Source organism: Asparagus officinalis, chromosome 4 (genome assembly GCF_001876935.1).
Source record: "Asparagus officinalis chromosome 4, Aspof.V1, whole genome shotgun sequence".
NCBI classification, from domain to species: Eukaryota; Viridiplantae; Streptophyta; class Magnoliopsida; order Asparagales; family Asparagaceae; genus Asparagus; species Asparagus officinalis.
In genome coordinates, this window is record NC_033797.1 from 32,254,389 (window position 1) to 32,271,077 (window position 16,689).

General features: G+C 32.3%; 1 protein-coding gene across 1 annotated transcript; it reads left to right on the top strand.

Moving 5' to 3' along the window:
* LOC109838461 (histidine--tRNA ligase, cytoplasmic-like) lies at window positions 3-11,029 on the top strand. The gene is made up of 8 exons (XM_020406906.1): window positions 3-16; window positions 2,940-4,476; window positions 5,249-5,428; window positions 6,827-7,084; window positions 7,296-7,430; window positions 8,184-8,465; window positions 9,732-9,872; window positions 10,515-11,029. Exons 1-8 carry the CDS (start codon window positions 3-5, stop codon window positions 10,812-10,814), a joined length of 2,847 nt encoding a protein of 948 aa, XP_020262495.1. The 3' UTR covers window positions 10,815-11,029.

Here is a 16,689-nt window from a genome sequence, read left to right on the forward strand (position 1 = left end):
CGATGACTCCGGCAACGTTTTGGGGTATTTGCAATCCCTAAAGTGGGAGGAGTGTACTCCTATGTTTGTAAGATATATAGTCGATGATTTGAGATAGATAGATTTTAGTTAAAAAGAAGCACCTCTAGAACTAATATGTTTCTAATTACTAGTTTTTACACATGTGCAATGCACGTGATTTAATATCATGATTAAGTATTTTTGGCGGTTTGTGCTCATTTTTTTCTTTAAACTCTTACATCCCGATTATTTTTTTATCTTTGTTTAAATGGGATACACCCAATTTAAATTTTCATGTTGATATTTGAATTGACAAAAAACAAATATAATTTAAAAATAATTTGAATTTTAATATTATTTTTGACCGATATGAAACTAAGCTTTATTTGAGAAAGTATAGCATTGCAAAGTAAAAAATATTAAAATAGTGTTATACAAGGAATGTGAATATTTAAAACCAATATGGCAAAATGATTGATTTAAAGTATGTTAAAACGATGCAAAAGAGAATATGAAGTTTATTCCTAATCATTGATAGACTTCATAAAAAAATATAAGTTAAAGATTAATGCTAACTCTAGTATACTTTTATATGATAAAAACATCCACATAAGAATATAAAAGTACTGAAAAAAATTCATGAAACTCCCTTCTAAAGATTCCTAATTTCACTCAAAATAATTAAACTATTCTATAAAATATTCATAAAATATTGTTTTTATTTCTTCTATTTTATTTTTTATTGAGTTAAGATCAATCCTTCTTCAGGTTTATCATTTATCATTTCTCGGACAATTCTAGAGTATTGTCTTCATCATCTACATCAATTGTGACATCAGGCTAATTTTGTATTTTTTATGCTATTATCTTTCCTAGGCTCGTTAATTTTTTATCATCTCATTTAACTTTACAAAGAAGTCAAATGTACTTATGATGTTCAACACAAACTGCTCAAAATATAGACTTTGATTTTTTTTCTATTTCAATGAGAATAAATATTAATTTCATATATATAAAATTCTTTGTGTTCCTAATTTATTACTTAAATAAATTAGAAGCTATCTCTTTATTTTCCTCTAAAATGAATTCTTCTGATGTGCATCCAATAAGAATTTCTGTTATTTCAATAATATTACCTTTGCTCTATCCCTGTCATTTTCCATAAAGATCTAAACTAAATACCTGCATTATTCATTACCAATTTCTCTTAGATTATAATATTAATATTTAATTTGAAGAACACAGTATGGAATTTATGAATACTTACTAATTTTTCTTATGTCTTCCATGGAGATTTTTTCTTTGATTAGGATAAAGTTATTAAATTATTTTTTAATGTAACTCATTCAGTGCTTCATTAATAGATATGTCTTATGTTAATGCCAATTCAAGTGATTCATTGACGTTTTCTGAATTTTAGATTTATTTCCATCACTTTCCCATTTGCAATGGAAATAACTCAATTCTTTTAAAGTTATCTCTAAATATTCTAATAGTTTCTCCATATGTAATTCCTTGTATTCTTTTACCCTATAAATATTATTAACGTCAAAGATTAAAGTTTCTAAATTAAAATCAATTAATGCTAAGGTATAATATTATAGTGTTTTATCATTTCTATGGATTTAAACATCTATCAATTAATGTTACGAATGTATTTTGGCTACCCCAACTTATTACTAAAATTATATGAAATTACTTTAATTTATATAGTGCCGATAATTTTTAATCTATAATATTTTTAAAAAATTTATCCATTAACTGGATGTTTTTAATCAATTCTTATTGTTTTTTTACCAGTATCAACTTAGACTATTCTTAGATGCTGAAAATGGATAGTAAATCCCTAAATTAGAAATTTTAATATATATATATATGAAAAATACCAAACAATTACACTTTTCTTTGCCAAGTTTTAAAATTTTAGCCCATTTTTGTGGTTTTGAACTTTGAGGGTGTGATTTATAATTTTTAAAATTTTGAAAGAGTTTTTAAAAAAATTTACTTTTAAGTTTGGTAGTTGTAAATTCTATGTTTCATGTGTTGGTGGTAATTTTTTAAATGTTAGTATATTTCTTGTAACTCTAAAATTTTGAGAGTGTCTTTTGCAATTATTAAAACTATAGATTAATTTTAAAAAATATTAAATTTCAGCGGTCTACCAATCGACGAATTTGATGTGTGCTAGTTAAAAATTTTGAAAATTTAGAGTTTTTTTTACGATTTTTAAATTTTGAAGGAGTTTTTAAAAAATTTTGAGGTTAATTTTGGAAAATTTTAATTTTTAGGTGTCTAAGGGTAATATCTTGAATTCATCTTATTTTATTTATAAATTTTAGAATTTTAGGGTGGTTTTTTATAATTTGAACTTTTGAAGGTGTTTCTATAATTGAGGGTGTTAATTAAAAAATTTAAATTTAAATGTCAAAAATTTTAATGTGTTGTTTGTAATCTCTTGAATTCATCTGTGTTGTTTGTAAGTTTTAAAATTTTAGAATTTTAATGTGCTTGTCTGTAATTTAAACTTTTGAGGGTGTTTCTATAATTTTTGAGACATTGAGGTGTTAACTGTAAATTTTAAATTCTTTGCAAACTGATGTTAATTTTTTAATTTCATGTTTTTTATTTTAAGTTTTGAGACATTTGGATGAGTTTTATAATTTTGAACTTTTCAGGGTCTTTTCTGCAATTTTAAAACTTTTTATGGTTTTTTTGCAATACTTCATGTATTATAATATGTTATCTACTTGTAATTTCTTTATCTTAACAAACTAATATCATTTTTATGTTTTATATATTTTATTAATATTAGTTTTTTTAAATTGTTAAGCTAAACATGGTTCACCACAAGGAAACAATATCAATTTTACATTTTTATTTCTTATAATTAAAGTTTATGATTGAATTTTGTCGCTTTTCTCAACTGCTGCATTGGAAAGCCGGCTCAGTGAACCAAGCCGGTCTATTTCTAGGCCCGGATTAATCGCTCCTCTGTTAGGGTTTCGAAGCTCATCGCTCGCGTTTTTTGAGCCGCTCCGAGCTCTGCAGTCTCCGCTTCAATGGCGTCCTCCGTCGTCACAATCGTCATCCCTCTCTCCTCTCTCAGTCTACTCGATCTCCCGTGGCTTATCCAAGGTCAAGATCGACTCTTCCGCTTTAGAGAGGCTCTCTCAATCGAAGAAACCTTCTCTAATATCTCCCCCAAGTGACTTCCCCTCATCAGCAAACCCTAAATTCCTAACCCTAGAGCAATCTCGCGCTGCCCTTGTCGTCCTCTTGAACAAGCTCATCCTTTCAGATTCCTACATCCGACCCGGTATCCCTACCCTGATCGAAGAAACCCTAAACCTCCAGCGCGGGCACGAAACCCTGGATTTCGGGTCGTCGTTTGGGTTCGTTGACTCCCTCTGCCGATTGAACAACAGGAATCTCGATGACGTCGGAGTGACGAGCGAGGAAATTGGAGTGATCGAGAGTTCTTTTGCTGCTTCGGTCGGGATCTGTGCAGTGTTAGATTGCTGTTCCTCATCTTTGGTGAGGCTGTGTGATGCTGTTGCGGCATTGACTTGTGAAGCAGCTAGGGTTGACTCGAAGGTGTTCAGTTTGTCGGTGTCAGGTGATGGGTTTTCGATCAAGGATGAGACCGATGTGGCGGCAGATATGAAGGTTTTGTTATCGGAGTCGAAGCTTGCTGATAAGGTTGATTCGGAATTGTTTGCAGAGATTCCTACTGTTAATGCTAGCTTCAGAGAAGCGGTTAGATCTTTGCATTCAAGAATCAGAGTAGAATTGAACGCTGTTGTTAAACCTAGAAAGGTAACGGGAGTTGGGAGCAGTGGTAGAGAGAAGGCATTTGTTGCTTCTGTGCTGCCTCTCGCAATGTCTATCCTGTCTCTGGGCGAAAGCAGTTCAGGTCGCGCAAGAATGGCTATTGGTTCAATCATTGATCAGGAGGTACAAGCAAAGGTGGTGGAGAGTTTTGAGAAGGGGTGTCCTAATTTTGACAAGTTAAGAGAGAATTTTCAATTGATTGCTGAAAAGGCTTCATCCGGGGAAGAATATGTTGAAGTTTTGCATTCTGTGTACAACCTTTTGGTGAAGTTTAGGGAGATTCTTGCTTGGGAGGCAGCAGTGACTTTGTTTGTGCTCGACATTGACGAGTCAATTGAAAAACCCCAAGTTGGTCCTCCCGCTACCATCAAGCAAAATGGAGAAAATTTTAAGGGTGATAGAAAGAAGGAGAAGAAAAAGAAGAAGACTTTAGGGAGGGGGACTTCTGTTATCAGGCAGCTTCTCAAAGACCGGTTTATGTGCACAAATGAAGCATCCGTCGAAAATGTCGCTGTTTTGGTTGAGTGGGCACAGGTGCTTTTGCTGTATTTTGATCCCAAGGACGGTGGACTTGATTCCCTGCTGACTAAGCTGAAGGAGATGGTTGAAAGCAATGACAACAGGAGACTTCCAAAAATCCCAAAAGTAAGTATGCTGGTAATTTGAGTGTGAGCAATTGTTTGTGCTTGGTGGTCATCAAAGTTGAACGTAGAAGTCAACATTGATGCACACTGATTTGTGTCGTCCCTCTTGAGTTTAATTAGGGTTCATCGTGTAGTTCAATGGCCACCAGTACCATGAATTATCCTTAAGATATTGTAGATTTCAATTCTCACAATTTTCTTGGCTTTAGAGAAGTAATTTTTCCATAAATTCCTCTTTTCAAATGTTGCATTTGGTGGAGAAAATGTTCTGTTTTACGTACTGAGGGACAAAGAAATGTCCGATTGAAGTTCATTAAATTTTGAAGATATTAGATGATAGAAGCTTATGCATCTAGAAAATTGAGCTTTGTGATTTTGGCTTTATCCATCCAAACATATGCTTAGAAAATTTTATGCAATGTGACTTGTCCCTCCTTCACTCCCTCTTGCAACCTGAAGATACCTGTTATCTATCTTTAGGGTAGCCTTTCCCAACTGTTAATACCTGGATAAATATTGCATATTCTGATTCAGTCATGTATTTAGAAGAAAGATGGAATAAAGTGCATAGTTGATTTCTGGAATTTAATTGTTCTCTGCATTGTTGAAGCTTTTGTAGAAAACCATCTACCTTTTTAGGTTATTATTGTCTTGTAAGCACAAGTTTAAAGTTTAAAGAACATTTCAAGGCTAACTGTAGAGTGTGGACTGCTGAATAAAGTAAACTGAAGCTTTTCCTTATGCACATGATCTGAAGACCACTCTTTTTATAGGGAACCCGCGATTTTGCAAAAGAAAAAATGGCCATAAGGGAGCGTGCATTTTCAATCATTGTTAACATTTTCAAGATGCATGGAGCAGTTGGTCTTGATACTCCTGTCTTTGAACTTAGAGAGACTCTTATGGGCAAATACGGAGAAGATTCAAAGTTGATATATGACCTTGCTGACCAGGTATGTCTCGGAAATTGTTGCACAGTTTTACTAGGAATATGAGCTCTCAATGTTTGTTTTTATGATTAATTGTTGCATGCGGGATTTATCTTTTTCTTCATGTCATCTTATGATCTTCCTACTAGTGATATAATTTTAATTAGCTTAAATTTATGTTTCCATGCTTGTAGTCTCATACCAATATTTTCTGTTCAGTTGATTTTTTAAACTACAGATTGTTGATGTTCATTTCATGATAATATATTCTCTATGCATATTCCCTTTTATAAATATTGTGGAATTAATTGATTAGTTTCATCTATTAGAAATTAGTACTAGCTTTATGATTGGATAAAATGGTAATTTGATAAAAACCCCTCGTTCCAACAAGCTACACGCATGCAGTACACTTGCATGGTCACACACAGGTATGGTCGAAATTGCATTGCTAGAGGTATAGAAGTTGGATAGAAAGACAAGGGACGTTCAGCATGATTACATAGGTACATTGAGCAAAGTTAAATGTAGGAGAAAAAGAAATTCTTGGTCTAAATATAGAACTATTTTTTTTATCCTGGTATAACCTTGTGTGTAACAAGAGCTCACCTGCACTCCATAATACACAAAATATACAAGACACATCTTAGGCTCATCCACCCCCTCCCCCGCCAATAATGCCATTATATGCATCACAAGAATGCATATAATGAACCGATTTGAAAAGGAGACGTCGGACTAGTGTGAGTGACATGTTACAACTTACAACTTGTGATTCATCTGTAGAGAATTAATTTAGCTTCCATGCTACGAGCTTCGCTTTGGAGTTGATTCTATATATTATGGGACTCCTGCAGAATCAAAAAGGTGATTTTTTTTACGAAAGACTATTTTTGAATAATAATAAGCAAAACCGACCCTATTATGAAAATATCAGCAAAGTCGACATATTTTTGGCCAAGTCACCAAAAATAGGTCGATTTTGCAAAATACTGACTTTAAAATACATGGGCCTAGTAGTCCCGTGTAATTAGTGGTCGCTAATTACAGTTAATCTGATATGGCTATATCGTGTACTTTGCATTGAAATGCCTAATGTTTAATTAATGAGAATTAAATACACGGGACTATTAGTCCAGTGTATTTTAAAGCTGAATTTTTGCAAAGTCGACCTCTTTTTAAAAAAAGAAATCAATTTTGCTAATAATTTTACAAAATGGTTGATTTTGCTAATTATTTTTCAAGAAGGGTCTTTTAAAAAAATCTCCAATAAAAAACTACTGCTATTGAGAGCTAGTAATTATGTGCTTTGAATTTGTTTGTCTATATGTGATTTGTGTTGTTTATTCTTATTTTTCTTATATATCATATGAAGATTGTGCTGATTGTAAGTATATAATACTCCTTTTGACTTGTTTGCAGGGTGGTGAACTTTGTTCTTTGCGATATGACCTGACTGTTCCATTTGCACGATACCTTGCCATGAATAATATCAGTGCATTAAAAAGATACCAGATAGCTAAAGTATACAGAAGAGATAATCCATCAAAGGGGAGATTCCGTGAATTTTACCAATGTGACTTTGATATTGCCGGTCAGTATGACATAATGGAACCTGATTTTGAGGTTATCAGAGTTCTGACAGAATTGCTGAATGATCTGAACATTGGTGACTATGAGGTAACTTTTTGGTGATCTTTTACATTATTTATTACTATGTCTTCTTTAACGTGAAGATTATATCAGTTTCTTATGCATTGCAAATCAATGAGTTTGTTGATAAAAGATCTTTTATTTAGTACTTCATTAATGTACTTTGGCTACAATCCAGTATAAATGCAAGTGCCTGATTGTTCCTGAATCGTTCACAAGTTTTTTATTATTATTGCAGATAAAGTTGAACCATAGAAAGTTACTGGACGGAATGTTGGAGATTTCTGGCGTACCTTCTGAAAAATTCAGAACAGTATGTTCTAGTATTGACAAACTGGATAAGCAGTCATTCCAAGAAATCAAAAAGGAACTGGTAAGAAGCATAATTTTGTGCTTAATTAAGGAATGTAAACTACATATGCTATGTTACGTTAGTTGTCTATCTTTTAATTTTACTGTACACAGTATTTTAGGGAGTTTGCATTACAGTTAGATGTATAGTGCCTCCAGTCTGAGGATGTTTACATATCGAAGCATCATTTAAGGAGAAGAATGCTTTTTGACATGATAATATGAATTAAACTTCTCTAATTTTCTGCATTTCTGTAAACATGCGATCAATCCCTTCAAGTTTCTTTCACTCTGTTTCACAAGATACGAGTCACATGATATTTCTGCAGCTTATCTCATAGGTATATTACCAAAGTTTGTTGTGCATGCATAGTAATCCAAGGAATATGTAGAATATTATCAAGCACTTCAAATTTCTTCCTTATGTTTCACAAGATATAGGTGACACCATTTTATTTCCTGCGCTGTATTTAATTAGGAATTTAACTGAAGCCATTTCATGAATAGTGATCCAATGATTAAAAAAGAGTTCTTGTTTACCAGGATCAGTTACTGTTATAGGCTGGATTGTTTCTTCAAAGAAACTCGTCATGTCTTCGACAATAGTTTTAATGTTAACGCATATTTGTTTCGGTGGAATGGTGCTGCATTTTATTGCGCTAACCTATAGGTTTAGTGTTTGAATTAAGTTCTCTAACTTGTTACACAAATAATTTATATTTCTTTTGAGATGATTCATGTTTCCCTTTCTCATTAAAAGTTCATGTCAACCTAGGTCAATGACAAAGGATTGACTGTTGAAATAGCAGAAAAGATTGGCTTATTCGTTCAGAAAAAAGGACCGCCTCTTGAAGTGTTGTCAGAACTGAAAAGCAAGGATAGTCAATTCTTGGAAAACGCTGGATCCGTTGTTGCATTGAATGACTTGGAGATTTTATTTAAAGCTCTTGAAAAATCAAGGTGTCTGGACAAAGTTGTTTTTGATTTGAGCCTTGCAAGAGGTCTTGATTATTATACTGGAGTTATATTTGAAGCAGTTTTCAGAGGCTCTACACAGGTGATTGGTTTATAATCAATGGTTTATTACTTTTCATAATAAAGAACTTCCAGTTTAGGAATATCGTTGTTCAAGTAGCTATCGATTATATAATTCAGAAGTATTTTATAATGTCTGAGATTTAATGTTCTTTTGATATTCTATCCATTTAACACATGTTATAGTCTTGTAGATGATCATTACCACCCACATGCACGTCTAATTGTATTTTAGTTGTATTTTACAATGCATCCACATTGTGTTTAAATCTGCAAGTGTGTAAAATTTGTCATACCTATATCATATTTGTACCCTAGTCCCCTGTCTGTATAGTATCATACTTATCCAGTATATGTTCGAGGTTTGCACCTGTATGTGGGCATAATATACTTCCTCTGATGTGTAGTCTTATTCGCAGGTGCATGCTATAGAGTTCACTTGTGCAATGTATGTAATTAAGGAATAAAGATAAAAGTCAGAAAATTCAAGAGCAAAATGGGAAAATGTTTTTTTTTAAATGGAAGACATGGATACTTATAAAGGGATGCAAATGAAATGAGAATTGACTACAGCAGAACCACTTGAAGTAACAGCAATATTGAATGACTTCTCAATGTACAACTTAAGTAAAAAAATAATTTAGTGACCAAATTCTCAATACAGTGCAGCTGAAGCATCTATATGAGTAAATTACTGGGGGAAAAAAGTATATGTAACTTAAGTAGAAGAGATGAATTAAAAACAATTGTTAGAGATTGTGCTTGAGAAGATTGGTGCAATAGATGAACAAAAACCCTTGGAAAGAGGGGGAAAGGGAGGCAAGCGGAATGAGAAAAAAGTAGGAGAAATATCTTCGGCAATACACAGTGAAGTTGATGTGTGTGTGTGTATAATTTTTTGCTGAATGCTTCTTCTATAGTTTCTTTGTTTGCACTTAACGTGCCCCTCAAGGTATGTTCTACTATTATGTTTCCCTTCTTACTGTGTATTAGCTCAATCTGGCTTTACATTTGCTCAACTGACACATGTATTAGTACAAGGTACCTTTGCATTTGCTCCACTGATGTTTGTTGAAATGTTTCTGTTCTTACTGTATGTTAGCTTAAGCTGCCAAGTTCGTTGAACTGACACATGTATTAGCACAAGTTGCCTTTGTATTTCTTCAACTGATGCATGTTCTCGAAGTTTTATATGCTCAAATTCATCAAAAATGTTATTCTTTTATTTTTTTATTTTTTGTGAGCAGTACTAGGTAATTTTATGCTCTAATTTCTCATATGTATTTAGGTTGGTTCTATAGCAGCTGGAGGGCGTTATGACAATTTAGTGGGGATGTTTAGCGGAAAACAGGTCCCTGCAGTTGGCGTTAGCCTTGGAATTGAGCGAGTATTTACAATCATGGAGCAGCTTGAAAATGATAAAAACCAGGTATTCTCTTTTACCTTTATTGATCACATCCCATTAACTTTCCTCTATCTATAATTTCTTGGAAAATCATGTGTACATGTACTCTACAGTTTATGTTTGTGGTATCTTCAATGGGGCTGATTTTAGTTTTACATATATATCCCCACCATATTGCGGGAGATTGTGGTGAGCAACTTTGAGTATGTTAGTGATAATGTAAGACTACTAAAGAGGTTAGGTTTGGGGCCTTAGAAAATCTGGCGTACTTGTTTAGTAGCCCCAAGGGAAAAAAATCAAGAGGAAGAAAAGAAAGAGAGCATGCTTGAAGTTGTGCGACATGACGTGAAAAGCTAATCATGAAATTTGAAATTTCTACATATCAGAAACTACATTACGATTATTTCAGGATATTTAGGACTCTCTTAACCTACTCTTAACCTATCTAAGTACTTCCTTTTGGAGAAAAAGAAATTAATTACTTTTTTTTAAATGTTACCAAAATCGTCTTCTGTCTTCTGTCATCTATCTCTCTCTCTTCTGCAACAGGTTCACAGGAGTTGCAAGTGTTTGATATTCAGTAGTTTAATGCCTCTTGATTATTTTTGCTAATACTACTACTTTGTCTCGGACATTAAGCTTTACTATTTCTCTCGTCTTTTGCAGGCAACTCGTGCAACAGAAACACAAGTTTTGGTGGCTATTCTTGGGAAAGATCTCACTTTGGCTGCAGAGTTGGTGAGTGAACTATGGGATGCAAAAATAAAAGCTGAATTTGGACTTACCAAGAGGGTGATGACTCATATCAGCCGGGCCAAGCAATCCGGCATCCCTTGGATAGTGATTGTGGGCGAGTCAGAACTAAACAGTGGCATCATAAAATTAAAGAACATTGAAGCTAACCAAGAGGAGGCAGTTCCCAGGGGACAGATGGTTGAGGAGGTAAAAAGAAGGTTAAACATTTGATACAGATATCATTTATCAGCCTGCGGATCATAAATGTTTTGAATCTAAAAGATGCCTTAGTTTGCTATTGAATCGATGCTTTTTCACCAAACTAGATTTTCTACACGTGGTTAAATATTGTGATTAGGTATTTTTGGTTTATTTTCTTACTAAATTTTGCTCCTTGGTTACTCTTTGATAATTTTTGCTCACTTTGATCAAGTATTTTTGGTTTATTCTCTTACTAAAATTTGTTCCTCGGTTACACTTTGATTATTTATTTATTTGATGTTTGTTTGAATAGGCTACACCCAATTTAAATTTTTATGTTGATAGTTGAATTGTGAGGAGATAAATATAATCTAAAGCCTATTTAAATTTTTATTTAATTTGAATCGGTATGAAACCGAGCTTGACTTGAGGAAATCTAGTGTTATGAAAGTGAAAACACTTGAAAAAATAACATTATAAAAGGAAGATGAATAATAAAGCCAACGAACGAAGATGATTGATTTAAAGTGGGCTAAAATGACAAAATAGTTAATGAAAAAATTTTATAAACTGAAGGTTAATGCTAACTCTAAGTACACTTTTATAGGATAAAATCATCCACATATGCATATGAAAGTACTAAAATAGTTTATGAAAATCCCTTCTAAAGATTCCTAATTTTACTAAATAAAATAAAATTATTCTATAACCAGTCACAAAACATTATTTTTTGTTGTTTCTATTTTATTTTTTATTGAGTCGAGATCAGTCCTTCATCTTTATTTTTTTCCTGGGCAATTCTAGAGTAGTGTCTTCATCGTCTACATCGATTGTGATATAAGACTGAAGCATGTTATCTATCCTTGGACTTATTCATCTTTTGTTTTCTCGTCTAAATTCACAAAGAAGTTGAATATATTTCTTATGTTCAACACAAACTTCTGACAATACAAAATTTGATTTTTTTTCCCTATTTCAAGAAGAATAATCTTAATTTCATATATATGAATTTTTTTGTGCTTTTAATTTATTACTTAAATAATGTTAGGAGCTATTTCTTTTTTTTCTGTAATGAATTCTTTTGTTGTGCATCCAATAAGAACTTATGTTGTGTCATAATGTTACTTTTGCTCTGTTTGTGTCATTATTCATGAGGATCTGAACTAAATATATTACATTTTTTATTGTCAATTTGCTTTAGATTATAATATTAATATTTAATATTAATATATTTATTTCATGAAGAAGGGATATCACTTAACCTTGGTACTACATCATCGGTGATTCTATACTACATCATCGGTGATTCTACAACATTTATCATCTGGGCACTTATTATCAACATTTTTATCCACTTTTTTATTGTAACCTTTGCAAACATAGAACCACTGCTCAACTCTATTATAAATGGTAGTTATCGTTGCCTTAAAGATGTGATTGTGTGTCTGTATATTGGTAAATTATTCTTAGATTTAATTGTATGAATTTTAGAGTGGGTTTTCTAAGATCATACATCTTTCAAATGTTATAATGGGTTTATATATTAGTAATTTGAATTTCTGTTGTATTTATAAAGAGCATTAATGGAGATGCTTTTGTCTTGACAACTTACTCTAAAAGAGCGCTGCATATTAGCTTTAAAATGTAATATTTTTTCTTTACGGTTTTATATGGATGTTTGCTTAGTTTACTTACTATTCTCTTATTTCTTTAGTAAGTTGTATCTTTGGATTGATATATATTAGATACAATTTACGATAACATGCATATCTCCTCTATAAATTAGAGGCAGATATAATGTGAATTTTATATTTAGTGTCATTTAATAAGAATTTTGGTAATGAAATATACTATCTTCATATTTAGAAATCTTGAATTCTAATAGTGGTATTACATAATTATCTTTGATCGTATCTTTAAGAATTGATCCTTCGTTAGTAGTCATACCTCTAAATAAAGTCACACACATGGTCGTGATACTATATAAGAAAAACAAAAAGGGTGATTTTATATTTTTTGCTTACGTAGAGTCATGACATAGTAATTTTTTTTATCTTTCATGAAGAATACTTCTTTTTTTGATTGGAACAAAGTTGTTTAATATATTCTTCAAGGGGTATTTAGTCGGTGTTTCTTTGATAAATATGACTTATGTTAGTGTTAATTAAAGTGATTCATGGACGTTCCGAATTCCATTTGAAATGAAAACCGTTTGATTTTTTTAAATGATATCTCTAAAAATTTTAATAATTCTCCATACATAAATCTTTATAATTTTTTACCCTATAAATAATATTACCATTAGAGATCAATATTTATAAGTTATAATCAATTGATGTTAAGCTACTATATTATAGTTTTTTATTAGTTTTTTGGGATTTAGTCTTCTATCAATTAATGATACTTATGTATTTTTGCTGTTCAACATATTGGTAAAATTATATACAGCTACTTTTATTTATACAATAATATTAATTTTTAATCTATCATATATTTTTTAAAATTTTTATTTTTTAACTGGATATTTTTAATCTATTATTATTACTATTTTTTTACTAGTATCAACTTGATTATTTTCAGATTCTGAAAAGAGATAGTAAACCTTAAATTATAAATTATATTTATATATCTTAATGAAATAATATTACACAATTACTCTTTTCTTTGCCAAGTTCTAAATTTTTAGCCTTTTATTTTGTGTAATTTTAAACTTTTAAGAGTATTTTGTCTATTTTTTATTACTTTTTTTGTAATACTTCATGTAATAAACTGATACTACGGAGTTGTTTTATATATTTTATTAATTTTATTTAAATTGTTGAGCTATAGATATTTCAAGGGGTATTAGGATAGGATATAAGTATGATTAGAATAGATTATAATTTAAATTAAATATTTAAAATAATACATGGAAATTTTGACTATAGAAAGCTTTTCCTGAACTCGTGCTTTTAAAGGGAGTATGATTTTTGTTTTTCTTAATTTTTTTTTTATAATTTTAAGAATGACTTTTGTCTCTTTAATTTGTTTGGTAGATTTGTAAATATCCTATCCACATATGTACATTTGTAGGTCAATGTTATTCCCGGGTTCGATCTTTAGGGTAGACATTATTTGTCTCATTAATTTATTTAGTTTTTGCATATACACCGTTTATTTTGTAGACATTTATAAATTAGACATTTAATAATTTTATTTAGATTTACATTTCAATTTAAATTGTATAATTATCTTCATACTATGTATATCCAATAAGAATTCATCAATTTATCAACTTACTCATACTTAATGGAATAATATTTGAATTTCAATGGTATTTTGGTCAACCGAAAGATTTTTCTAAACTCGTGCTTTTAAAGAGAGTATGATCAAATTGTTCATTTGCTTCATATTTAGAGAGCATCAATGGAATTAATGCTGTTAATGTAGTTGTATTAGCATTGTATATTGTTTTATAGAGAAACACAATTCTATGTGCGGAAAAATGTTATCTTTTTTAATTTGATTGTTTGGTTAGTTATGTTATGTATTGGGAACAAAGAGACTCCAAAGATAATAGTCCGCAATTTTTTCCCCCAAAATTCACCATTAAAGTAGGGTCATTCTATAGAAAAATCACATTTTATTTTTAATTTATACATCAACTTTTTTTAAATAATTTTTTATTGCAATCAACCATCTTGATTAACTTTAAACTTAAGTTTTTTTTGTTACTAGTTTTTATGCACGTGCAATACACGTGGTTAAATATTAAAAAATATTGTTTTATATTTATTTCATTACTTTAAATAAGTGAGATTTATCTTGAGTTCAAATATGTATAATTGAATTAGAAGATTTATTAGTATTTTATTTAAATATTAAAAAAAATGTAAAGAAATCTAAGCTAAACTTGGATGAATATAAGTATCTGGGATATTGTAATTGTTATTATGAATTTTAGTTATAGTAACGTAGAAAATATTTTAAAAATTTAAGTTTATTCAAATATTTTTTGACTCAAAAAGCTAAGTTAATTGTTTGATTTACTGCAAACTTGTAAATTATTTTTGTTCTAAGAATTTTTAATTGATCACCACCACCAACACCTGTTTGTTGGAAATTTGCAGTAAAAGAAATAATGAAAGAAAAATTTGACTTGTATTCCTCTCAAAATCAATTACAATTTGGATTCCGATTACAAAAAAGAGGAGAATGGATTTGATTTTCCCCTTTGTTTAAAACTGGGTTCTTCACGGTGGCGATGGAGTGCCTCCCTCGAATGCTCGCGTCGAGTTTGCTCTTCGTTGACGATCCGAACGTCTTGATTCACTGGAACGATGTCTTCTCCTCACGATTTGACGCTGTGGAGAACTTGCGTGGCAAGTTTTGAAAATAACTCTTAACGAGTTGTTAACTCTAAACGAGTTTTAGAAGAACTCGTAGAGCAAGTTTTGAACTCTGATCGAGTTAATAACTCTGACGAGTTTTGGAAGAACTTGCAGAGCAAGTTTTGAACTCTGATCGAGTTGATAACTCTGAACGAGTTTGAACTCTTGAAAAAGAGTTGATTTGAACCGAAAATTCGGTTAATAAGCCAAGGAAGAAGGTCCTGTTGCTTGTCTCCAAAACTCCAACAATTCCCCTCCAAAGTTAGCCGAAGATTTCTCCTTTGCTCCCTCCCAAAGAAAAAGGATCCCAGCCCGAACTCAGTTGAGTTTCCCACTATTTATAGGGGATTTAGGGATGTAAAACGCCCCCTTAAATCTCTCCTTAATGAGGGTTTAATGGGGTGTAACTCCCCCCCATAATTCTCTCCATGATAGGGTAGTGATCCCCTAAAATCTTGGGGAGAAAACGGTTCTGGAACCGTTCAAATCGTGCTTGAACGAGTCAAACGCTGAAAACAGCGTTCTGGGCCCGAACTGTGCGTTTCTGGACCTGAAAACGCACAGTTGGGCCTGTAAACGCACAGTTGGGCCTGTAAACGCACAGTTGGCCTGAAAACGAACAGTTGGCCTAAAAACGCACAGTTCGCCTGAAAACGCACAGTTCGCCTGAAAACGCACAGTTGGGACGTTTTAGGCTGAAAACGCACAGCTGGCCTGAAAACGCACAGTTCGCCTGAAAACGCACAGTTGGGACGTTTTAGGCTGAAAACGCACAGTTCGTGCTGTTTTAGAGATTAACTCTGCGTTTTGATGTTGAAAACGCAGAGTTGAGCCTGTTAACGGCTGAAAACGCACAGTTGAGCCCATAAACGCACAGTTCACCTGTTTAAAGGCTGAAAACGCACAGTTGTGCTGTTTTAGAGATTAACTCTGCGTTTTGATGTTGAAAACGCAGAGTTGAGCATGTGCGCTTTGACTCTGTAATGCAGAGGCGAATCTTAGGCGGGCTTGGCGGGCTTCAGGCTAAGTCCAATGTTCTGATGAAGTCCAGTCTTGCAGACGGACCTCAGAACATAATTTGCTGCGAAGAACAGGTCATAACTTTCAAACCGTAAGTCGGAATTAGACGAATTATATATGAAAATCGGCTATCTCGACGAGATGGATCCATCCGAACCAGGCCAAAGGCTTCGGTTCGCTTCCTCCGTTTTGCCAAATTCCTTACGGTTTGGGAGATATCTGTATTTTAATATGAAGAGACTGTTAATTTGTAGTCTCTTTTGCTAGAGCTTTGCACAGATTGTCCTCTTGTAATCTTCGTCTTGGCTCCTTGAAAATATGAGAGTCGTCAGATTGTAACTCCTGATGTTGATTGTGAAGGCTGTTGAATTGGGGCTTTCATTAGTTGTTGTGAAGGTCGTCAGATTGTAACCTTCTACGTGAAAGTCCTCAAATTGTAGCCTTCTGGAAGTCGTCAGATTATAACTTCCATCATCGGTGTTTGATGGGGGATTAACTATCTATTGTGATTTTTA